The 25,629-nt window shown below is 35.0% G+C and overlaps 1 protein-coding gene across 5 annotated transcripts in view; it reads right to left on the bottom strand.

Annotated features, from left to right (window-relative positions):
* Positions 1-25,629, bottom strand: part of DCC (DCC netrin 1 receptor) — a 1,213,980-nt gene that overhangs the window by 173,079 nt on the left and 1,015,272 nt on the right. For all 5 annotated transcript variants that reach the window (XM_063653694.1, XM_054461350.2, XM_063653695.1 and 2 more), the window contains exon 15: positions 15,390-15,584. In XM_063653694.1, coding sequence (XP_063509764.1) covers positions 15,390-15,584 — 195 coding nt within the window. The remainder of the gene's footprint in view (positions 1-15,389; positions 15,585-25,629) is intronic.

Raw genomic sequence — 25,629 nt, 5'->3', positions numbered from 1 at the left:
AACTGGATCCCTTCCTTACACCTACACAAAAATTAATTCAAGATGGATTAAAGACTTAAATGTTAGACCTAAAACCATAGGAACCCTAGAAGAAAACCTAGGCAATACCATTCAGGACATAGGCATGGGCAAGGACTTCATGTCTAAAACACCAAAAGCTATGGCAACAAAAGGCAAAATTGACAAATGGGATCTAATTAAATGAAAGAGCTTCTGCACAGCAAAAGAAACTACCATCACAGTGAACAGGCACCCTACAGAATGGGAGAAAATTTTTGCAATCTAGTCATTTGACAAAGGGCTAATATCCAGAATCTACAAAGAACTTAAACAAATTTACAAGAAAAAAAAAACAACCCCATCAACAAGTGGGTGAAGGATATGAACAGACACTTCTCAAAAGAAGAAATTTATGCAGCCAACAGACACATGAAAAAATTCTCATCATCACTGGCCATCAGAGAAATGCAAATCAAAACCACAATAAGATACCATCTCACACCAGTTAGAATGGTGATCATTAAAAAGTCAGGAAACAACAGGTGCTGGAGAGGATGTGGAGAAATAGGAACATTTTTACACTGTTGGTGGGACTGTAAACTAGTTCAACCATTGTGGAAGACAGTGTGGCAATTTCTCAAGGATCTAGAACTAGAAATACCATTTGACCCAGCCATCCCATTACCGGGTATATACCCCAAAGGATTATAAAGCATGCTGCTATAAAGATACACACACACGTATGTTTATTATGGCACTATTCACAATAGCAAAGACTTGAAACCAACCCAAATGTCCATCAGTGATAGAATGGATTAAGAAAATGTGGCACATATACACCATGGAATCCTATGCAGCCATAAAAAATGATGAGTTCATGTCCTTTGTAGGGACATGGATGAAGCTGGAAACCATCATTCTCAGTAAACTATCGCAAGGACAAAAAACCAAACACTGCATGTTCTCACTCATAAGTGGGAATTGAACAATGAGAATACATGGACACAGGAAGGGGAACATCACACACCAGGGCCTGTTATGGGGTGGGGGGAGGGATAGCATTAGGAGATATACCTAATGTAAATGACGAGTTAATGGGTGCAGCACACCAACATGGCACATGTATACACATGTAACAAACCTGCACGTTGTTCACATGTACCCTAGAACTTAAACTATAATAAAAATAAAAAAAAGGAATGAGTACAATAGTTTTGTTGGAAACAAGGCAATATTGAAATAATGGTGGAACATCCTTAAAAATACTGAAAGAAAATAATTTATCAACCTAGAATTCTATGCCTAGTGAAAATAATTTTCAATAGAAAAATGAAAACGTTTTAACACATACAAAGATGGAAAATTAATCACCAGGACAATGATGTTACAAGAAATATTTAATATTAAAGAAGTCCTTCAAGATATACGAAAAATGATACCAGTTAAATATCTAAAATAACACAAAGGACTGAAGAACACCAAAATTGCTAACTGTGTAGTTAGACAATACGTTATTTTTTTAACCTTTAAAGGATATTTGTTTATTTATCTATTTTAGTCTTAGTTCAGGTTTTAATGAAATAGCTTTAGCATTTTCTTGTTGAATATAATGTTGGTGGGTTTTATAGTTTTTTTAATCATACTTAAAAAATTAGAATTGGCTCCTACAGTTTATCAAATACCATTTTTTTTTTTCTCTCAAGTGGAGTTTCACTCTTGTTGCCCATGCTGGAGTGCAATGGCATGATCTTGGCTTACCACAACCTCTGCCTCGAGGTTCAAGTGATTCTCCTGCCTCAGCCTCCCGAGTAGCTGAGATTACAGGCATGTGTCACCATGCCTGGCTAATTTTGTATTTTTAGTAGAGACGAGATTTCTCCATGTTGGTCAGGCCAGTCTCAAACTCACGTATTATTTTCTCCACTCTAAATAAACCTCTTTCAAACCACCCCACTTTAAATGTAGTAACAACCATGTATCATTAAGTGGTATAGTATTTACTCAAGGTCAATAGTGGTAAGGTCAAGATATGTAACATAAATTTTAAAGCAACTACTGAAGAAGCAAAACAGTTATAGCTAATGAGTCCAGAAAGAGTGTAAGATGAATGATTAAAAATATTAAATAAAAATGCAGAAACTTAGAAAAAATTCACACACACATACACATATACAAAGGTGGGACAACAGATGCAATACATACAACATGAATAGCAGGATAACAGTTATAAACTAAACCAGATCTATATTCACATTAAATGTAAATGGTCTAAACATTTTGATTAAAAGTCAGAGATTGACAGAATGGATATGAAGAAAACTCCAAATGTGTTCTGCCAACAAAAAACCCACTGTAATTATAAAAACACACATAGTTTTAAAGTAAAATAATGAATATATGTACCCATTATAGCATGATATGTATAATGCTAACAAAAGCCAAAAATGTATAGTCTGGAGTGGATGCACTAACATCAAAATAGATTTCAGAGTAAACAATAGTATCACCAGTGAAAAGGGATAGTTCATAAATGATAAAGTATTCATCAACAAGACATAACAATCCTAAATAATTATGCATCTGATGGAATTAAAAGGAAAAACACACAAATCAATTGCTTAATAAAGGAAAATGCCCAGATACAGCATTTGCTTTTCTGTCTCTTTCCTCCAAGTTGGCTGTGAATCCAGCTCACAGAACAAATAATAAATACCTCTATGATTAAACTCTGGCACTTGTACTGAAGCTATCACTTGTATTTAATCAGAAACTTTAGGCTGTGTCCTATGTAGCTGGATTATATTATTTTGTTGGTGAATTGAAGATATTTAATTTTGCTAGAACACCTTGTTTTTCCATATAGAAAGTGGGATTTTCCTGCAATAGAGTGCTCTATCTGCAAGTTCTGATCAGATTTTGATTTGATACCAGGCTCCTTTCTTTATACTAATGAGTCAGGTCTTTACCGTTTATTACAATATTTATCTGATGGTGTTAAAGTAACATTTAACTTTTAAAAAATTTAACAAAATAGCTTTGGCTTTTCCTATTTACTTAGTTATTTCTCTGTCTTACCTAATTTTTAAAATTGGGATAATACCTGACATAGTGGGGAGGATGAAGAAATAGATTTGTTATTTCTGAAGTGCTTAGAAGAAGCACTATTATTTCTGAAGTGCTTAGAAGAAACACACCAAGCTGCTGTCTGTAAACACTGACATGAGGAATTAAGAATGAGATCTAAGCTATTCTAACTCAGATAAAACATTTTCTTGAAAAATAGAGACGATGAAGAAAATTATTTTTATTCTTTGAATGCTTGAATTTAATGTTGGTAGAATGAATGACCTACATAATACTTCACCGATTTGTTTTACAAATAACAACTCAGATTATAAAATACAAAATAAAATGTGAAAGTGTTATTTTAACAAAAGGAAAATGATGAAGACAGCTCTATTTGGAGATTTCCAATGATATATATATATCCAACGATATATATATATATACACACACACATATATATATACACACATATATACACATATACATATACATACTGTATATATGCATACTGTATATATATGCATACTGTATATATATGCATACTGTATATATACATATACTGTATATATATGCATACTGTATATATATACTGTATATATATGCATACTGTATATATACATATACTGTATATATATGCATACTATATATATACACATACTGTATATATACATACTGTATTCAATGAGAAGATCTTTTCTTCTCCTGTTCAATGCTAATATACAATACTAGTATCTTTTGTAATGAAGTTTTTCAAATAGCCTTAGAAAATTCACCAGGTATAAGACAATTCCTGTGCTTTGGACCTCAGGGAGTAGAAAGTAAGAAAACAGTTACAAATAGAATAGTATGTATTATTAATGAATCACCCTGTGGCTATCCTTAAAGACTTCTTGAAAATAGCTATAGGTTTAGAAGACACTCGCCTCAAAAAAAATCATAAAAGAGAAAATCCATTCTTCCTGATATACTCTGAGTAATGATCTCATGGAGTGACTGACCTTTTCTTATCCTCTCTCACTTCTCTCTGAGCAAGTAGTACTCATGTTGAATGAATGTAATTCTGTCAGTCAAGATTTTCTAATCAGAGTATTACAGTTAAAACTAGGAATTTCTGTTTTTGTCTTTCACATCAAACTGAGCATCACTGTGTGGTTTAGATTTTTAAATTCATACTAATTAAATTTTCATATTATTGCAATGATCACAATATAAAGTTTGACATTTATAGCTCTTGAATTACCAACTTTCCAAATTCTAGTGACTTTTTTCAAAATCTGTTAACCCTCTGATACCATGATATAGGGACTAAAACCACCTTTTGTTTCCTATTTTTACTGAGCTATTACAAAGCCAGAGTTCAAATCATTTTTCCAGTATTAAACATTAGGAAAGGCAAAAAATATGGATCTACACTCAGATTAAGAGTTCCATTTAATTCCATATTTATTTACTTTTTTGTATGCTTAGCCTATGTTTTTAAATTGCTAGTATACTAAGATAATGTCTTCTAGTAAGCATCACTGGAAGGATGATAAGAATAAAAGAAAATTACAATTGAGTATTCATGGAAATAACCTAAGTATCTTCATGTACTATGGTTGAAATATTTCAGAAGTAACAGATGTAAAACCTTAAAAGTTTTAATTGTATAGTCTTCCTTTCTATGGCAATGCTAAATTCTAAGAACTTAATTCCCAGTACATCTTTGTTAATCCACATCAATGGTGGTGAATGAGTTCGATTCATTTTCATTAAGACGTGATAGTTTTACATGGACTAATTAGAATTGGAAGAACATAAATCCTCACAGGAATATTTGCCATGTTTGTTTACTATCAGTTGGAAAAACAATGGCTGTATCTGTATATTTATATATAATCAGGTTTGTTTTCTGATTCTCATGAATTGTAAATGTATTTTATGTTACTTTTTATCTTTTCCATTGTTTAAGAAGTTGAACACTATACTTTATAAAATGATTATTTAAATGCTTAAGCCAAATTCAGTTTTTTAAAGTTACTAGTCAGAAGTTCAACTTTAGTGAGAAGATTGCTTTAAAATTCTATTTTTGCAACTGACATGGTTTGGCTGTGCCCCCACCCAAATCTAATCTTGACTTGTAACTCCCACAATTCCCACATGTCATGGGAGGAACCTGGTTTGTGGTGATTGAATTATGGGGGCAGGACTTTCCTGCACTGCTCTTGTGATAGTGAATGAGTCTCATGAGATTTGATGGTTTTAAAAAAGGGAGTTTCTATGCACAAGCTCTCTTTTGGCCTCCTGCCAGCCATGTAAGTTGTGATTTGCTCTTCCTTGCCTTCAGCTATGATTGTGAGGTTTCCCCAGCCACATAGAACTGTAAATCCAATTAAACCCCTTTCTTTTGTAAATTTCCCAGTCTTGGGTATGTCTTATAAGCAGTGTGAAAATAGACTAACACAGCAAATTGGTACCAAGAGTCGGGGGTTGCTGAAAAGATACCTGAAAATGTGGAAGTGACTTTGGAACTGGGTAACAGGCAGAGGTTGAAACAGTGTGGAGGGCTCAGAAGAAGATAGGAAAATGTGGAAACGTTTGGAACTTCCTAGAGACTTGTTGAATGGCTTTGCCCAAAAGGCTGATAGCGATATGAACAATAAAGTCCAGTCTGAGGTGGTCTCAGATGGAAATGAGGAACTTGTTGGGAACTGGAGCAAAGGCGACTCTTGTTACGTTTTGGCAAAGAGACTGGTGGCATTCTGCCCCTGCCCTAGAGATTTGTGGAACTTTGAACTTGAGGGAGATGATTTGGGGTATCTAGCAGAATAAATTTCTCAGCAGCAAAGCATTCAAGAGGTGACTTCGGTGCTATTAAAGGCATTCAGTTTTATAAGGGAACCAGAGCATAAAAGTTTGCAAAATTTGCAGCCAGACAATGTGATAGCAAAGAAAATCCCATTTTCTGAGGAGAAATTCAAACCAGCTACAGAAAGTTGCATAAGTAACCAGGAGCCAAATGTTAATCACCAACACAAAGGAGAAAATGTCTCCAGGGCAGGTCAGAGGTCTTCAGTGCAGCCCCTCCTATGACAGGCCTGGATGCCTAAGAGGAAAAAGTGGTTCTGAGGGCTGGGCCCAGGGTCCCTGTGCTGTGTACAGCCTAGGGACTTGGTGCCTTGTGTTCCAGCCACTCCAGCCATGACTGAAAGGTGCCAATGTAGAGATTGAGTCATGGTTTCAGTGGGTGTAAGCCTCAAGTCTTGGCTGCTTCCATGTGGTGTTGAGCCTGCCAGTGCACAGAAGTCAAGAATTGGGGTTTGGGAAACTCCTCCTAGATTTTAGAGGGTGTATGAAAATGCCTGGATGTCCAGGCAGAAGTTTCTTGCAGTGGAGAACCTCTGCTAGGGCAGTGCGGAAGGAAAATGTGGGATCGGAGCCCCCATACAGAGTCCCTACTGGGGCACTGCCTAGTGGAGCTATCAGAAGAGGGCCACTGTCCTCCAGACCCCAGAATGGTAGATCCACTGTCAGCTTGTAGTGTGCATTTGGAAAAGCCACAGACACTCAATGCCAGCCTATAAAAGCAGTCAGGAGGGAGGCTGTACCCTGCAAAACCACAGGAGTGGAGCTTCCCAAGAAGATGGGAACCCACCTCTTGCATCAGTGTGACTTGGATATGAGACATGGAGTCAAAGGAGATCATTTTGGAGCTTTAAGATTTGACTGTCCCTCTGGACTTTGGACTTTCATGGGGCTATAGCCGTTTTTTTGGGCCAATTTCTCCCATTTGGAACGGCTGTATTTACCTGATGTCTGTCCCTGCATTGTATCTAGGAAATAATTAACTTGGTTTTGATTTTACAGGCTCATAGGCGAAAGGGACTTGCTTCTTGCCAGATGAGACATTGGACTGTGGACTTTTGAGTTAATGCTGAAATAAGACTTTGGGGGACTGCTGGGAAGGCATTTTTCGTTTTGAAATGTGAGGACATATGATTTGGGAGGGGCCAGGGGCAGAATGATATGGTTTCGCTGTGTCCCAACCCAAATCTCATCTTGAATTGTAACTCCAACAATTCTCACATGTTGTAGGAGGAATCCAGTGGGAGGTGGCTGAATTATAGGAACAGGTCTTTCCTGCACTGTTCTTATGACAGTGAATGAGTCTCATGAGATCTCACGGTTTTTTAAAGGGGCGTTTCTCTGCACAAGCTCTCTTTTTGCCTGTTGCCCTCTATGTAAGATGTGACTTGCTCCTCCTTGCCTTCTGCCATAATTGTGATGCTTCCTCAGCCACATGGAACTATAAGTCCAATTAAACCTCTTTCTTTTGTAAATTGCACAGTCTCAAGTAAGTCTTTATTAGCAGCATGAAAACAGACTAATATAGCAACTAAATTATATATTTCAGAGTCATTTTTAGTTCCTCTAGTACATGTTGTTAGTAAATAAGTGCGATAGTGCCAAATGTAATTCAGATGTTAAATACACTGCCCAGGAAGTCATCTTATTTTTATCAAGCAATAACAGCTGCCCAAAAATATTTAAAATGGGACTGTGAGGTTCCAATTATTCTCTGATGTTGTAAGCTCCTTTTAGCTCATCCATCTCACTGATAACAGCCACAAGTTCTAAACAAGATACAAAACAATCCCCCCAAAAACCAAAATCCCAACTATATGAGGTCTGAGTATTTTACAAAAGTAGGCGGATTTTGGAATTAAGTAAGATCTTGATGAAGCGACCAATGTTGGAATTAGTTTTCTGTTTCGCTCCAAGAAAATTTTGCAGCATGGAAAGCACCCCAGTACTATCAGCTGTCACTTCAGTAGAAACCCTCGCCACTTTCTGCCAGAAGAATCACTGAAAGTAGTTTCAGGGGGTGAGGGAAACAATTTACAAAAAGTATACAGAAAGGAGTTCTGGAGACAGAGATGTTCTGATTCTGAGTTAAAACTTGCATAAGTCTCAGCCTAACCACTAACAGCAGAGCAAAGGCTTGGGAAACTTAACCAAGATTTTAATTGCTGTGAAGAGAAAGCAAGATAGATCTTACAATCTGAATCTAACTGTTGATTGCCTTCTAAAATCAATATACCAAAAAACGTTCAAGGATTGTAATAAAACCCAGATTCTACAACTTAACATTGACAATGCCCAACATACAGTCTAAAATTATACAACATACCAAAAGAAATGGTAAATGTAGTCCATTCTCAAGTGAAAAAGCAAATAGATGCCCAACCCAAATGGTGCAGATGTTGAAATTATCAGAGAAACATGCTAAAGTAACTTTGATAACTACGTTCTCAGAGGTAAAGTATACTTGCAAGGAATATAGAAAATCTCAACAGAGTAGTAGAAAATGTAGAAAAAAATGGAGATTTTAATATTAAAAAGAGGACAATGTTTTAAAATATAATGACCTTTACCATATGAGCCTAACAATGAAATGGAGGTAGTGAAGGAATTTATCAGTAAGCATGATAATAGAACAGGATAAATCATTCAATATCAAGAAAAGAGTAAAAAGGTTAAAAAACAAAAGAAAACATCACAGTTGTGAGAATGTGTAAGATAAAATTCAAATGTCTAAAATATATATATATTTATAGTCTCAGAAAGAATGTGGTGAATAGTGGGGAAAAATATTTGAAGACAAAATGACCAAAATTGGTGAAATCATAAATTTATAGATTTAATAAGCATAAAACACACAGGCAAGATACAGTAAAAAATGACTATGCCTCTATATAATATAATCTAGCTGCTGGAAATCAAATATTTTAAAGAAGTCTTAAAAGCACCCAGCAAAAAAATTAAAAAGTGTATATTACTACAGGTTAACAACATTTTGAATGTCATGTCGACACATGCCTGTTTTCCTAGCTACTCAGGAGGGGGAGGTGGCAGGATTATTTGAGCCTGGGAGGTCAAGGCTGCAGTGAGCCATGAGAGCTCCACTGTACTCCAACCTGGCCAACAGAACAAGATGTCACCTCAGGAAAAAATGATAATAATAATAAAACTTAAAACAAAAAATTTAAAATAATCCAAAAGAAGTCAGGAAAGGGAAAACGGACACAAAAAAGCAATCTGACAAACGGTAAACAAAAATAAACTTCAACCATATGTATAATTACATTAAATTGCAATGGTCTAAAACTCTAATGGTTTTTCATCAAAAACCATAGAGTCAAGAATACAGAGAGACAACAACTTTAAAGAACTGGAGAAAAGAAAAATATCTGTCAATGCGGAATTCTATATCCAGTGAAAATATCCTTCAGAAAAAAAAAGTAGAATGAAGATATTTTCAGATAAAGCAAAACGAAGAAAAGTTGTTGCCACCTGACTGAACTACAAATAAATGGTAAAGGAAGATTTTCAATCTAAAGGGAAATAATATTGGATAAGAACTTCATCTTCAGGTACAAATGAAAAGCATAAGAAATGTCATATATCTGGGTAAATAGAAAACATCATAGTTTCCCCTTATGTCTTAAAAAAATTTCATGACTGCATAATACAAGAAATATATAAGACTGTCTAATGGGATTTTCAATGCATGCACATGTAATACATATGAAAATTACAACATAAGGAATAGTCCATATGATAAAGAGACCTGTGCAGTTGCAGGTTTCTATATTTTATATGATGTGCTACAATGTTAGCCTAAATAAAGTGGGAAAGATTAAATACATATATGGTATCTCCTGGAGCAATCACTAAGAGCAAGAATCAGTAAACTATAGTTGAGGGGCCACTATTTTTGTATAGACCATGAGTTAAGAATGGTTTTTATATATTTAAATAGTTGCTAAAATTAAAAAAGAATTTTATAACATATAAAAGTTTATAATATATAAAAATTATATAAAATTATAGATTCCTGGGTCAACAAATAAAGTTTTATTAGGACACAGCTATGTTTATTTATGTATGTATTGTCTTTGGCTGCTTTCATGGCTATAATAGCAGAGTTGAGGAGTGGCGACAGAGACTATTATATGGTCTGTGAAGCCTAAAGTATTTAGTCTATTGTCCGTTATAGAAAAAGTCAGCTGATCTAGCTCATCTCTTATAAGACATATTTCTTCTCTTTTCTTTCCTTTTTTTTTTCCAAGACAGAGTCTTGCTCTGTCGCTCAGGCTGGAGTGCTGGAGTGCAAAGGCACGATCTTGGCTCACTGCAACCTCACTGCAATATGCAATATAACCTTACTGCAATATGCAATATCAGACATATTGCTGAAGTGCTATTAATAACTCAAATTTAGGCTGGGTGCGGTGGCTCACACCTGCAATCCCAGCACTTGGGAGGCCGAGGCGGATGGATCATGATATCAGGAGTTCAAGACCAGCCTGGACAAGATTGTGAAACCCTGTCTTTACTAAAAATACAAAAATTAGCTAGGCACGATGGCACACGCTTGTAATCCCAGCTACTTGGGAAGCTGAGGCAGGAGAATCGCTTGAACCTGGGAGGCAGAGGTAGAAGTGAGCCAAGATCGCACCACTGCACTCCAGCCTGGGCAACAAAGCGAGACTCTGGCTCAAAAAAGAAAAGAAAAGAAAAGAAAAGAAAAAAGAAGGAAAGAAGAAAGAAAGAAAGGGAAAGAAACAAAGAAAGAAAGGGAAAGAAAGAAAAGAAAACCAATAATAACAAGATAACTAGGAAAATTCCAAACTTTGAAAATTAAGTAACACCTTACTAAATAAGTTAGGGAGAATAATACATCACAGGAAAATTAGGAAATGTTTTGAACTAAATGGTAATAAAAATACAACCTATCAAAATTTGTGGAATGCAAGTAAAATGATACCTAGAGGAACAATAATGGATGCATACCTTATAAGGTTCATATATCAATAAATTAGAAATAGAAGAGAAGACCAGAACTAAAATAAGTATCAGGAGGGAAGTAGTCAAGATAACAGTAGAAGTGAAAGAAAAAAACTAGAGATAGATAATAGAAAAGTTAGTTATGTCAAAGGCTCTTTCTTTGACAAGATCAACAAAATTAGTAAATCTCTGTCTAGATATCACAAAAAAAGAGGAACCAGAAAAGACCAATATCAGAAATGAAAAATCAATTAATAACCATAGATAACAGATAAAGAAAACATGAATAACTCTGTGCCAACAAGAGACAAAATCAAATGGATGGGTTTTGTTAAAAATTTAACTTACCAAAATCAATACAAGAAAGTATGCAAATCGGACCTATATCTGTTTAAAAAATTAAATCTATTATCAAAGCCTTCCTATAAAAAAAATCTCAGGTCCAGATGATTTCATTAGTGAAATCTATAAAATACTTAAGAAATAAATAAAATCCACTTTACACAAATTTTCTGTAATAGAAGGGGAGTAAATACTATCCAGCTCATTTTATGAGCCAATCTAACTGGAGTAAAAGAGAAACAGGATATAGACACTATAGGGAAAGAAAATTGTAGACAAATATATAACCTACTGAATATAGGTACAAAAAAATCCTTAATAAGCATTAACAAATCAAATTAAACAACATAAGAAAAGGATAATACATGATGGCCACACAGGATTTATATAGGAAATTCAAGGTTGGTTACCCTTCAAAAATCAATCAATGTAATTCACCATATTTTAAAAAAAGAAAAAAAGGTCATTTCAAAAGATAGAAACGTATCTAATAAAATTCAACAAGTATTCATGACCAGAATTTCTAAAAAACTAGAAAGAGTATAACATTTCCTCAATCTCACAAAAAGCTTAAAGAGCTCAGAGGTAATAACCTATTTCATGGTAAAGACTAAATTTTTTTCTCCTAAGATCAGACACAAGGGAAAGATACCTGCTTTCAGCACTTTTATTCAGTATTTTACTACAGATCCTAATCACTGAAATAAGGCAACAGAAAGAAGTAAAAGGGACAGAGATCAGAAACTAAATATAAAACCTTCTGTTTGCACAGATATGTTTGATTAAAAAGAAAATTTTAGATAATCTAAAAAACTAATGGAATATATAGGTAAATTTAACAGATACTAGGATACAAGGTTAGCATTAAAAAATCTCTTGTATTCTACACATTTATAAATACAACAATGCATCTATATATACATTATATAATACATCTATAAATCCACTATTGTAAAAATTTATTTAAAATAAATTTTAAAAACAGTTCTATTTAAAATAATTTGAATATATATGTATATATAATACACATATGTACATATATTTAGGAATATTCAAATATATACGTATAATTTAAACAGTCCTAAATATATGTTCATATTTTCAAGTATATATATCCAAATATATATATATATATCCAAATATGTATATATTTATATCCAAATATATATATTTATATCAAATATACATATATTTATATCCAAATATATATATATTTATATCCAAATATATATATATTTATATCCATATATATATATATTTATATCCAAATATATATATATTTGGGTATTTCTAATATATGTATATTCCTACATATACATATGTATTTAGGAATAAGTTTAACATAAACATTGAAGACCTTTACATTTGAAACTATAAAGTATTACTGAGATAAATTAGAGAAAAGATTATAAAAATATACTTTATTAAACAAATATTATACCTCAATAATGCTCTTTTAAAAATGCCAAAAAGTACACTTTTAATGACATAATGTACTGTATATAAATAATACCTGAATAAAGATGTAAAGATGGATAAATTGATAGATAAATAGATCAATCGGTAAGTAGATAGTGAGTTTTTTTTAAAAGTGGTTTGGTTTCAAATTAATTTTTCTAAAAAGTACTAAATTCAGATCTTGTGGGTCTATATCATATATCAAGTCTGGCAGTAGGGCTCTTGAACTAAAAGGAGTAAAATGTCAATAGATGAATTATAAATATTTAATAGTACAAACATTGATTAATGAAGCTCTATGCCTATAGTAGGCAAGTTGTTTGTTTGCTTTTAATTAGGCAATATTAGATATTACTCAAAATGTTCTTGTATTTCCAGTCCTGAAGCTGATCACAGTGTCTGGTGTCTAAACTGCAAATAAAATGCTGTTTAGAAGTCTTGCTCTTTCATGAAATAGATGAAGGGGTTTATTGGTCAATTATAAAACAAATAGCTTTTTTATAGTTTAATATACAACCATGATACTTGAAGTTATGGCTGACCCTATGCTTAAATGAATTAAACTTACTTTAAGTCACCTTTAGTTGTATAACTGTCATACAGTCCTTAAAACACAAAATTTCATTTTCTTTATTATGTATATGTAATGACTAGACAGCTTTGCCTTCCAAAAACTTTAAAAATTAAAAAAAATTATAAATATCTTCTCAAAAAGTTACTGTGGAAACTGATGTGTCAATTTTAATGCTCAATAGAATAAATAAAACAATTGGTGATTTATTTGCAGCATGAATGTGGCCTTGAATAAATCCTTATCTTTATAAAGATTAGAGCTTAGGGTATGTCTCTCACACACACTTTGGCTAAATAGTGAAAACACATGTTGGAAAAATAGCAGTTCATTTGCAGAACCATGAGGATATTTAATGAACAACAACAGGCTAATTATTGTATTTCATATTAAGACATGAGACTATGATAAAAGAGTATTAACTGGTAGAACTTACATACCTATCTATGTGTGTATGTAATTACTCTTTCCAGGTAAGTTGTAGAGTGCAAACTCATAATTATTACTGAGACAGGTTCATATCCCATTTTACCTTTAAAAATATTCCTAGCTCTTTAGAATATATTTTCCAGAGTTTTCTGTTTTTCTTGTTAAGCATTTGGGGAGATGTGCCAACGTTAATCTCCCAAATGCCTCAACTTGACTAAATTTGGAGACCTCTGGAAAGTTTTTTTTGGTAACGAAGAGAATCATTATAAAAAGGATAGGGTCAACAATGCAGTTTCCCTCCTGACTTCCTTCTGAGTTTGCAGCACATTCTCATTGCCTGGGAGCCTATTCACTGCCACGGGCACCTCCCTCCCTCTATCTGGTGAGTGGCATCAAGATGAACCGTCAAAGATGGTGGATGCTGAATAATGGATAAGTGAGAGTCCCCTGACATAGGCTTGATAGCCATAAAATATGAGTTTTGTGATTGCCTTTACATTCAAACTCAGGAACTGATGGTAAGAATATTATTTCTAAACGACAAGCTAAATAAAATTGTGGAGATTTCTAGTAGGTGTTTCTCTTATTAGTGTTTGAAGCAATTATAGAGAGAATGAGTCAGTGCAATTTTCCTCCTTTACTGAGAAAATCTTTTCTTGCTACTGCATTTTAGCTATTCAAATTCAAATCAGGCTTCTCATCACAAATGTTCTGTTTGTGAGAGACACTGCAAATAAGTAGCAGATCCCCCCACCCCCTACACCCTGCCTGCCCAATCAAGCCGCATTTCCAGTGGGGTCATGTAATATGGTATTAAATCAACAGGTAGAATCAACTTACGTTTTGCTTTATGAAAATTGTCTAACTTACTGGCATCCTGATATATTATATTTACTTTATTTCTCTGTGTTAATAATATAATCTCCTATAGCACGATGCGAAATCAGATCTAAAATGAATATGAACATTTTTACACACATTAGACCTCTCTGAATGAACACGTTTTCAATGAATTCAGAATATCACAACTGAAGTATTGTATTCAGTAAAAAATGAGGTTGAGTTGAGTACAATAAGAGAACCTAGATTGGTAGGGGCAGGGAAACATGCAGGATGGAGCTTGATCATTCTGATGTATTGTCTTGACTGAAAATTCCTTCTTTCACCTTCTTTTGCAGTCATAATGACATAGCCTTTAACATTCATATTTGGAATGTTAAGGGTAAAGAAGGCACTATGACTAGATATTTCAAGGTTAAAGAAAAATTAACAGAACATTTTCCCAGTGACAACAACAAAGATGAAAAATGTGTTGACTTTCTTTTTATAGAAATTATTAGGATCGGAAGTTTCCATTGACCACTGGAAAAAGAAAAATGGCCCAATGCACTTTTTGTATCCTATAACCCATAAGCAAGGGCACACAACAGAGCAACTGCCATTACAGATCTCTCTCGATCAAATTTCTGAAATCCCAAATTCAAAGAAATGTGTATGTGTGCCTGTGTGTGTGTTGTGTGTGTGTGTGTGTGTGTGTGTGTGTGTGTGTGTGTAGATAGAGAGTTGCTTTCAGAGCTAATACATGCTGTAAGTTGAAACCATAATCCCAGGGAACAGTTTTCCAAGAAATAAAATAATTTAAAATAAATCATTAATTCACCTTAATAGAATAAAAAAAATCACAGACACTCACCTAACCTCTCAATGGAATAATATCGCTGCTTGCTGTCCACACGCACTGTCTCAGCGTAAGGGCTCCCAACGCCATAACCGATAATATAACCTCGCACCACGATGTTTGGGTTCAAGGGAGGAGTCCAACTCATGATGATGCAGTTAGTCTGGGGCCTCACATGAAGAGAGCTTGGTTGATCAGGAACTTGAGATTCTAGCATTCAAAAAGAGGCATCATCAGCATGTCTCATAACAGAAAATGTAGCATGGCAGAACACCATTTAAGCAAGAGAAATCATATTTCATAGATGCATAAATAATCCATCACCTATCGCCCAAGTCACTCTTTATTTTAACATGTGATATATTTTCTATGTTTGATTTGACTTTCACAAAATTTCTTAAGCATACAAGAATACCAAATTCTTTCCATGGGTGTGGTAGGTAGCATCAATGCATCTTTATTCCAATAGTGTCTTACTTGGGCTTTTTTTCTTTTTACATACTTCTTCTTAGGTATCATTAATGAAGGGTGAAAACCAAGGCAGATGTAAGAATAATAGAATGGAAAATAAAACATCAATGTTGTCTTATCCAATAATTATTTACTCTGATTTAGCTAAAAACAATAACAAACTAACCAGTCCTTTCTTATGTAATTGTCAGGAGAAACAGTTAAGGGCCATGATCTGTCCAGCATGATTAGGATGGTACTTGATTCATGGTTTATTAAATCAGTGAAAAATGCATTTATTATCAAAAGAAAGAAGACAGTGGCCTGGATTAAAGCCTCACAACATTTGGACCTGTGCAAATTTGGTTTAATGCCACGTTCTGTCATTTACCAGCTCTGTGTCCTCATGAAATTATTTCACTTCTCTGAGTTGCCCTTCTGATTAAGTTGGCATTCCAAATATTGATTGACTAAAAGCTTGAGCTCTGGAAGTAAGAAAGAGCAGAGTTCAAACTTGTATTGTATACTCACTGTCTGTGAGATTCTGAGATATCATTTATCCTCTCTAAGCCTCAGTTCCCTACCTGTAGAATGAAGGTATGGTGTTGAGAAGATTTAATGAGATAATTCATACAAACTTACCCATTATGAGTAGCAAATAAATTCTCAAATATTGCCATATATTAAAAAGATAATGTGCATGCCATCCTGACATACATTTTCTTTTAAAGGGATTGTGTGTTGAAAATTAATATGTTTTAATAATACATTGTTCTGATTTTTATGTTGTCATTCTTCCGTTTCCTAGTCTTAAAAGAATATTTTTTTCTGGACACTGATCATTATTCAATTAATATTTATTTATTTATTTGTTGAGACAGAGTCTCACTCTGTCACCCAGGCTAGAGTGCAGTGGCACGATCTTGGCTCACTGCAACCTCCGCCTCCTGGGTTCAAGCAATTCTCTGCCTCAGCCTCCTGAGTGGCTGAGGTTACAGGTGCCTGCCACCACACCTGGCTAATTTTTGTATTTTTAGTAGAGACGGGGTTTCATCATCTTGGCTGGGATTATCTTGAACTTCTGACCTCGTGATCCACCTGCCTCGGCCTCCCAAAGTGCTGGGATTACAGGCTTGAGCCATTGTGCCCAGCCAATTAATAAATATTTATACAACACCTATTATGTTTGAGGTGTGAGTCTAGGTACCTATAATGTTCAGGATACAGGAAGAACAAATATGGCAGACATTAAACCTGCACTATTGGAGTTTATAATCTAATGAGAAACAGGCAAGTAAAAAGGCAGCTACGATAGATTATGATAAATATTTTGATTGGCTAAATACAAGCACATGTAGCCTATTCTTTGAAAATCAGGGAAGCATTATGCAAAGATATGTAAGCAAGAATGTGCCCATCCAAACTTCAATAAGTGCTTAACACAGTCCTTGGCAATTAATAAGTACTCAAAAATATTAGTGATTTGAATTTTATTCAAGTGATTCTGTTCATTATTTATGTTCCAGAAATGTCTGTGTCCAGTGATTTAGAAAATCTCTGAAGGTAACATATGCCAAATTATGCAAGGAAATCTGATGACTAGAGGTAATATTACATTTTTCTCCTTAATGTAGTACCAAAAACTGGCACAGCCCCCTCCACTTTTATCCATATGCAGCATTCCCACTTCTAGCTTAAGTGATAGATAGAAGCATGTTCTTATTAAAGTTTTCAAAATAGGTACCATTTTTAAAAGATTCTAAAGCTTTTCAAAAGATTCTAAAGTTGCCACATCGACAGAATTTTCTAAAGAAGCTTTTTTTTTCCCCAAAGATGGCCCTTTGTGAGCAAAAAGGGAAAGCTATTATTAGTCTGCCCTAAAAAAGCCTATGATATAATATGCAAAGACATCGTAAAAAAATTATGTCTAAAAATGTGGATATAAGCCTTAACAGCAGAAACACAATGTTTGTGAATTATTTCCTAATATAAGCTCTAAGTAAAAGTAATAAAAGAGATGAAAAGGATGGATTAATACTTTTCAACCCTATTGCCACAGTCTCACCAGTGCCCTTGAAATGTAATGGACTCTCAGTCAGTTCTGTTTAGCATATTTGAAGTTTTTGCACTAACTATTAAAACAACAAGATAATCTGCCTAATCGTACACTAAGAAAATAAACTAGATCTTCTGCATTTACGACTTTTTAAAAGCAATATGAAATCATAACGATTTGAATGACAATATTTAACATCTTTTAGAATAAAAGGAAAAACTGTTCAACTGTTAAAAATGTTTTCAGAACAGTAACTATTTCTTAATATTTCTGCAAACCATAGAATAGTTCTCTTGCTAATTGGTTAAGTTAGTAACTACAGAATTTTATTCATCGGAGCTTAAAACATATCATTGTAATGTGTACACCAACTAGCTCTTGAAGAATGTAAGACTCCCCTTTATCCTTCACTGCATGAAAATGTTTCAATCCTAGAGGCAAGCCTCAAAATAATTTGTAACATTAGAAAAAAAATGTTAGTACATAAGAAGATATGTTGCCTCTTCATCTAAATCCTAATTAGGTTTGTGTGTTTGAGAGAGAGAGACAAAATCTTGTTCCATCTCCCAGGCTGGATTGCAGTGGTGAGATCAAAGCTCATTGCAGCCTCTAGCCCTCTGACTCAAGCCAACCTCCCACCTCAACCTCCCTAGTAGCTGGGACTACAGGCATGTGCCACCACACCCAGCTAATGTATTTATCAATCTATTTATTTTATTTTTATGTTTTTGTAGAGATGGAGTTTTGCTATGTTGTCCAGGCTGGTCTTGAACTCCTGGACTCAAGCAGTCCACCCGCCTTGGCCTCCTAAAGTGTTGGAATTATCGATGTGAGTCTATATGCCCAGCCTTAATGACCCTTTATCACCAAATTAAGCTCACAGGACCAAAAGGACAGTTCCTTCAAGGTAGTATTAGACCTAAGCCATTCATAATATATGGCCTCATCATCATGATAACAATGCCAGGAGATTGTTCATAATCCATGATAGACAATTTATGCCCACTCACTTCTTAATACAAAGGCAGAAATAACAATTTTCCTTTTATGCTACCTGAGTGATTTTTCTCTAACATAGATGACCTTATGGATTAGGAAAGTTGTTACTACTGGAATGAACTATAAAACATCAATTTAGAAAATTTGCTGTGGAAGATATATAATATGACTATTACTTGTTTGGAGTCTGCAACTGAAATTTGATGCTTAGAAGTACATGAAACATTGTACAGGTATCTCTAAGATGCTGCTTGCACATATGAAGCCCAGAGGAATAGTAGAGTAGTTATTGAGTTAATTTGAAACCAAAGAGCACATTTTGCCTGAAATATTTAAATTAATGAAGGCTGATATGGTTTGGTTGTGTTCCCACCCAAATCTCATCTTGAATTGTAGGTCTCACAATTCCTACGTGTTGTGGGAGGTACCCACTGGGAGGTAATTAACTCACAGGGGCGGTCTTTCCCGTGCTATTATCGTGATAATGAGTCACTCTCTTGAGATCTGATGGTTTTATAAAGAGGACTTTCGCTGCACAAGTTCTCTTCTCTTGTCTGCCACGGTGTGAGATGTGCCTTTCACCTTCTGCCATGATTGTGAGACCTCCCCAGCTACGTGGAGCTGTGAGTCCATTAAACCTCTTGCTTCTGTAAATTGCCCCGTCTCGGGTATGTCTTTATCAGCAGAGTGAAAACAGACTGATACAAGGCCCTAAATTTTTACTAGCGTCTGAATGATCAAATAACTAGGTCAATTGCCACTCTTGATTATATTATTGAATTATGGATTCTCTCTTGGTATAGTTTGGTTCTAAAGAACATGTCATTTTCTGTAACATGTATGTAGGCATATTATTCTTTGTAACATATGTAATATATGTAGACATGTTATTCTTTGTAACAGATTTGTAGACATGTTATTCTTTGTAACATTAATGCAGACATGTTACACAGGTTTCCACTAATGTGTAATGTTCACATACAGCATACTTGGTCGTGTATTATATTAATCCTTGTGACATTTCAACTACTACTATGCATCTCCTATATACTAGTTGTAGTTCTAGGTACTAAAAATATAGTGTTGGGAGAGGAAAGACAAAAAATAAGTCCTAATAAACAAATAAGACAATCGTGAGATCTTGATAAGTGCTATGCTGATAGGACAATAACTGACCCATCCAGGAAATTCTCTCCATTTGAGTCTAAGGTGGATGATCTGAAAGGGCCAGTCAAGTAAACATCAGAGTGGTAAGCTCTGTAGGGAGAGGAAACAACTACTGCAAATGCTGTACTGCAGGGATGAGTTTGGTATTCAGAGAAACCAAAGAGGATCATCACATCTGGAACATCAAGGGTAAGAGAGAGAATGAAAAAGATAAAAAGAGAGTCAGCCAGTAGGAATGTACAATAGTATAGCTGCTATAAAGAAACCATATAAGAGTCCATTAAGAAATTTAAAATAGAATTAACATATGATCCTGCAATTCTTCATCTAAGTATAAATGCAAAAAAGAGTTGAAAGCAGGGACTCAAGCAAATATTTGTACATCCATGTTGATAGCAGCATCATTTACAATAGCCAAAAGGTGATAGAAATCAAAGTTTCCACCAATGTATAAATGCATTTTTAAAATGTGGTATATACACATAATGGAATACTATTTGGTCTCTAAAAAGGAAACAATTGAATTTTTGAGACACGCTACAAGATGCAGGAGCCTTGGCAATGATATGGTAAATGAAATAGGCCAATCACAAAATGACAAAAACTGTGTAAATCTTCTTTTATGAGTTACCCAGGGAAGTTAAATTCATGGAGACAGAAAAGAGAATGGTGGTTGCCAGAGGCTGGGGGTTGGGGAGGTTGGCAGTTATTATTTAATGGGTACAGCACTTCACTTTTGCAAGATGTAAAGAGTTCTGGAGATGGGTGGTGGTGATGGCTGCATGACAACATGAACGTGCTTAATGCCACTGGACTATATACTTAAAGACTGTTAGGATGGTAAATTTTAGGTTATGTCTATTTTTCCATAATTGTAAACAATTACAAAAAGAGAAAAAAGAGAGTGAGTCACTTACAGACCAGGTTACTGTAGGCAAGGCAAGTCAAGATAAGTAAGAAAGTTAGGTTTTATTCTAAGTAGAAGGAGAAGATCTTAAATGGTCTTGACTGGCAGGGATGGAGGTGTGAAGTGTGGTCTCATTGATATTATTGAAAGATCACTCTATTTTTCTGGGTGAAAAAGAAGTTTGGAGAGGAGGCATAGAATGAAACATGGAGACCATAAAATTGCTTTTGCTCTTGTCTAGATGGCTGTTGTGAAGATGATATAAAGTGGATAGATTTAGGACATTTGTAACGTATAGTTAACAGAGCTATAGAGTAGATGTGAGTGGTGCAGGAAAAGGGAGATTTAATCATATTCCATAGGTCTTTGACTTGGTAACTGTTGGTTGATGAACTGAAATGAGGAAAAACAGGTGAGATTTCCTTGGGTCATGTTCAATGTGAGATGCCTATTAGTCAAACCTGTGGCTGTCTCAAGGAAGTAGTTGGGTATGTAAGTCTGGGATTTTGGTGAAAGGTCACGGCTAGATATACACAGATGTGGAAGCCATCAGCATATAGGTGGTATTTAAAATAAATGTGTATGAATACAGATATAGTGTGAGCATATATATACAAAACTACAATTAAGATCATGTTATTGCTGTGCTCAAAACCCCCCAAGGTGTTCCCAAACCACATTGTAGGCCATGTTCTTTACAATGGCCTAAAAGGCCATAAATGATCTCTCTCTCTCTCCACTTCTCTCTCTACCTTCTTCACCTGTGATTTTCCCTTTGTTCACCTCACTCCAGCCATCTACTCTACACTGGATACTTTGTTTTCCTCTTAGTGGACAGCAAGATTTGTCTGTGCCAGATCTTGGTAATGCAAGCAGTCGCCACCGCATACTGTCTGCTATAGATGGCACTGCCAAGTTGTGTCAGGCAGTTGCAACTTTTGACAAATATTCACATATTTGTTCTCTATTTAGCGTGCTGCATTTTATGGATCATTTTGTTAGAGTTTTGTTCTAGTCCTTAATAGCCTATATTTTTTTACAGCAACCTACATAAGGCAATTGATATACCCACACTCTGCCTTTCCAGGCATGTCTGATACTTACAAATGTGTTCATTTCTATAGACAGGGCCTGTTCTCACCAAAGGACATCACTTCCCTTAGGCCACTCACCTCTATAAACTTTAAAGGTTGTTTGTGTATTTATCATAGTGGACAACCACTTATATTCACCACTGAACTCTACTTTGTATTTCTTTTACCATCCTATTTCTAATATTTTGTCAATATTCTCCTTTTTTTTTTTTTTTTTTTTGAGACAGGTTCTCACTCTGTCACCCAGGCTGGAGTGCAGTAGTGCAATGCTGGCTCACTACAGCCCTGACCTCTAGGACTCAAGTGATCTTCCCACCTCAGCCTCCTGAGTAGCTAGGACCACAGGCATGCACCACCACACTTGGCTAATTTTTAAAAGAAAATTTTTGTAGAAATGGGGTCTCTCTGTGTTGCTCAGGCTGGGAATATTCATTTTTAATTTATTTTAAAAATATATATGCAGCAACATTTACTTAGTGGTACATAGCTGCATGGGTTTTGATAAATGGGTAAAATTTTGGTATCCACCACTCCTGTCATAATACAGAAAAATTCCATCACCGCCAAAATTTCCTTAGGCTGCCCCTTTATAGTCAAGCCCTCCCCCAATCTCTCATTATTATTTTAATAATGAACATTAACATTTTCCCCTCCATGAATGGAAAATCAGTTATTCCTACTAATATGTACTTATTGATTTGTATCATTAAAAATTTTTAAAACATATAGGTTTTATTCTTGTTCCTAATAATGACTAAACTTTATGGAGACCTATTATGCATGTGTCATACTCATCAATTTAACAAATTTTTGCTCATGTAGCATTTCACATATAGTTTGTACTCTTAGCTGTTCTACAAATTTTGTTACTACCACAAGTTTTTACAGTTCAACACTGTTTTGTAATTTTTAACTGCATTTTGTCTTTTTGTTTACTTTTAATATGTGTTTTCTATTCATCTTAATAGTTTTGTGTCAACCTAATCTTATTATTTCATATTTTACTTTATTTTTAGCTACTTTTTTTTGCCTAGATAGAAAAAGAATGTAGAAGTCTAACAGGAGTCGATGAATACCTAGTCAACACTCTTAAAAGGGAGTTTTGACAGCTCTACTTCTTGAAAACCACAACAATGAATTGTAATTCTGAAAATACGTGTCTCCTAAATCTAAGCCAATTAAACTGGTAGATCTCAGGATGGAGAATCTTTCTCCTCCCATGTCCTCCAATTCCCGATATCAACACACTTACTCCTAGTGAAAACAAAGGTAGATACTAAAATAATTCACCAGAATCCACATCCTCTCTTGCACCTTTGTACACTGGCCTTTGGCTCACATTGATTATAACTCAAAAGGAAAAAGAGGGAAAAATGTAAAGTATTTTTTAGGGAAGAGACCCTCAATGCCATGCCCAAGGTTTATCCTAACAAAGCCATCAAGATTCTTCCCTTCCTTGATTTTCTCTTGCTCAGCAAAGCTGCAGAATCCCAATTCCAGATTACAGATAGGAGTCAGCCCTTTTTTGGCCCAACAATTAGACAAGTGTGGTCTCTGTCTATCAAGTTCTTGATTTGGCAAGAATCACCAGGGAGTTAAGATACATATTTAGGGTAGCAGGTTGGCATGTCCAACACAATACAGAGAAAATACAATGAAGTTTGGTTTTATTTAAAAACTGCCAACTTCTTGAAATTCTGAGATAACCTAATCCTGACTGTTAGAGCAAATACTCTTGATGTGGCTTTCAAGGAGCAGCTGCAGACACCAGCCCTTCAATATCTGGGGACTGTTCTCTCACTTTAGAGTTTAAGGATACCAGCTTCAACCATCGCAAAACCTCACTAGAACTTTGTATCATTCTACCATGATGCATTTGATCAGCTACCTTACACTGAATAATCTCCATGCCCATTCAAACCGTAAACCTTATTCTGCGTGGAGAGGCAAAGATCTTAGTCCTTGCCAAGTGGTATGCTAAATGAATTCTTTAGGCTCATTTTCCTCGAAGTGGATTCAAACCATATGCTCTCAAAACTACAGACCTATTGGTTTGTCTCAGGACAAACAAACAAAAACACCATTGTAACTTTAAAATCTTATGCCAAGCTGTCTTCTAGAAAGCTAGGGTTTTCATTTTCATATTGTACGTAAGCAAAAGAGGATGCATTCTACATTTATGAAAAAATACAACAGAGAGCAATGGATGTTTCTAGCTCATTTATCTGAAATTAGAGTTCGTATATAAGGATAAAAATCAGTGAAGAATCAAACTATGTAAGTGTTACACATTTCACACAAATACCCAGCTATGAATATTTTACATTCACCGATCCACTTATTATTGAGTACTATGTAGCAGGCACTGAAATATCGAGAAGTTCAAGACAAAGCATGGTCTTTGTTTCAAGTCTATTGAGAAGAGTGTCAAAATGTGTTTAGAGAAAAGACATCTGAGTGAAACTCAGATAAGAGAAAGCTTCCTAGAAGTAAAACATCTAGTGAGTTTTGAAAGACAAGCAGGTGTGAAATATATGTGAAAATACACTTGGGTAAAGAGCTTGCTAAGTCCAAAAGCTTGATCCACGATACACCTGAGGAAGTGCACCTGGAGGGCAGTGCAGTAGGCAGGCAGGATGGGATGTCACACTTGAGGCTGAGGGAAGGACCACATGGAGAAGAATCTGAGCTGCGAATTGACATAATCAGATCTGGTTCTGAAAAAACCACTCTGACAACACTATGGGGTCTAGAGAGGAGGGAGAGCAAACAGGTATCCAGAAAAATAGCAAACCTGAGGCTACTTTCAGGTGACAAATGATGTGAGCCTGATATAAAGTGTGGTGGTGGGTGTGGAAAAGGGAGGATGGATTCCAAATCTATTTTGAAGGTAGAAATTACAGATCTTGGTGATTGAATGGATATTGACAGGGAGTGAAATGGAGTTGAGGGTGATAGGGAGGCTTTTGGCTTGGATGACAAGTGATTATTGGTACTAGTCACAAAGTGAAGAATACAATCAGTCTTAAGGGAAATAATACTTTGAAAGATCAGCTCAAAACCTCCAATTGTATAAAAAGCCTTGTGGTTGAGTCACCCATCTTTGCTATATTTAAAAATACCTGAAGAAAAAATGATGACAAAATCCTTACAGCCACCTGGGGCCTTTTCAGTTTTGAATTATATAAGATGTGATGACTTCACCCTCCTTTGCCTTCAGTTCCATCACGAGAATCAACCACTGTCAACTAGTTTGATGTAAGAGAAGAAAAACATTTTCTGTTCTGCTAAAAGTACTGGCAATAATTTCACACTATTTAGTAACTAATCTGCTGCTTGAGAAGCCAGCTTCATTTTTATATTTATTTCTCAAATATATCTAGATAGGGGCTGTTTCTATGTTCTGTTACATTTATCTGTCCATTCCAATGCCAGATAGTACTATGCTGATTTTAAATCAGGCTTTATAGTAAATGTTTTATTATCCTTTTCCAAATTTTCTTGGGATTCTTTTACATTTATTCTTCCATATAAATTTCTTTTTCCACCCCAGAAAATCCTTAATCATTTAAAATTTACTCT

This window comes from Pongo pygmaeus, chromosome 17, assembly GCF_028885625.2.
Source record: "Pongo pygmaeus isolate AG05252 chromosome 17, NHGRI_mPonPyg2-v2.0_pri, whole genome shotgun sequence".
Lineage (NCBI taxonomy): Eukaryota > Metazoa > Chordata > Mammalia > Primates > Hominidae > Pongo > Pongo pygmaeus.
Note: the sequence above shows the minus strand (reverse complement) of the source record. Positions and strands in the feature narration are given on the sequence as shown.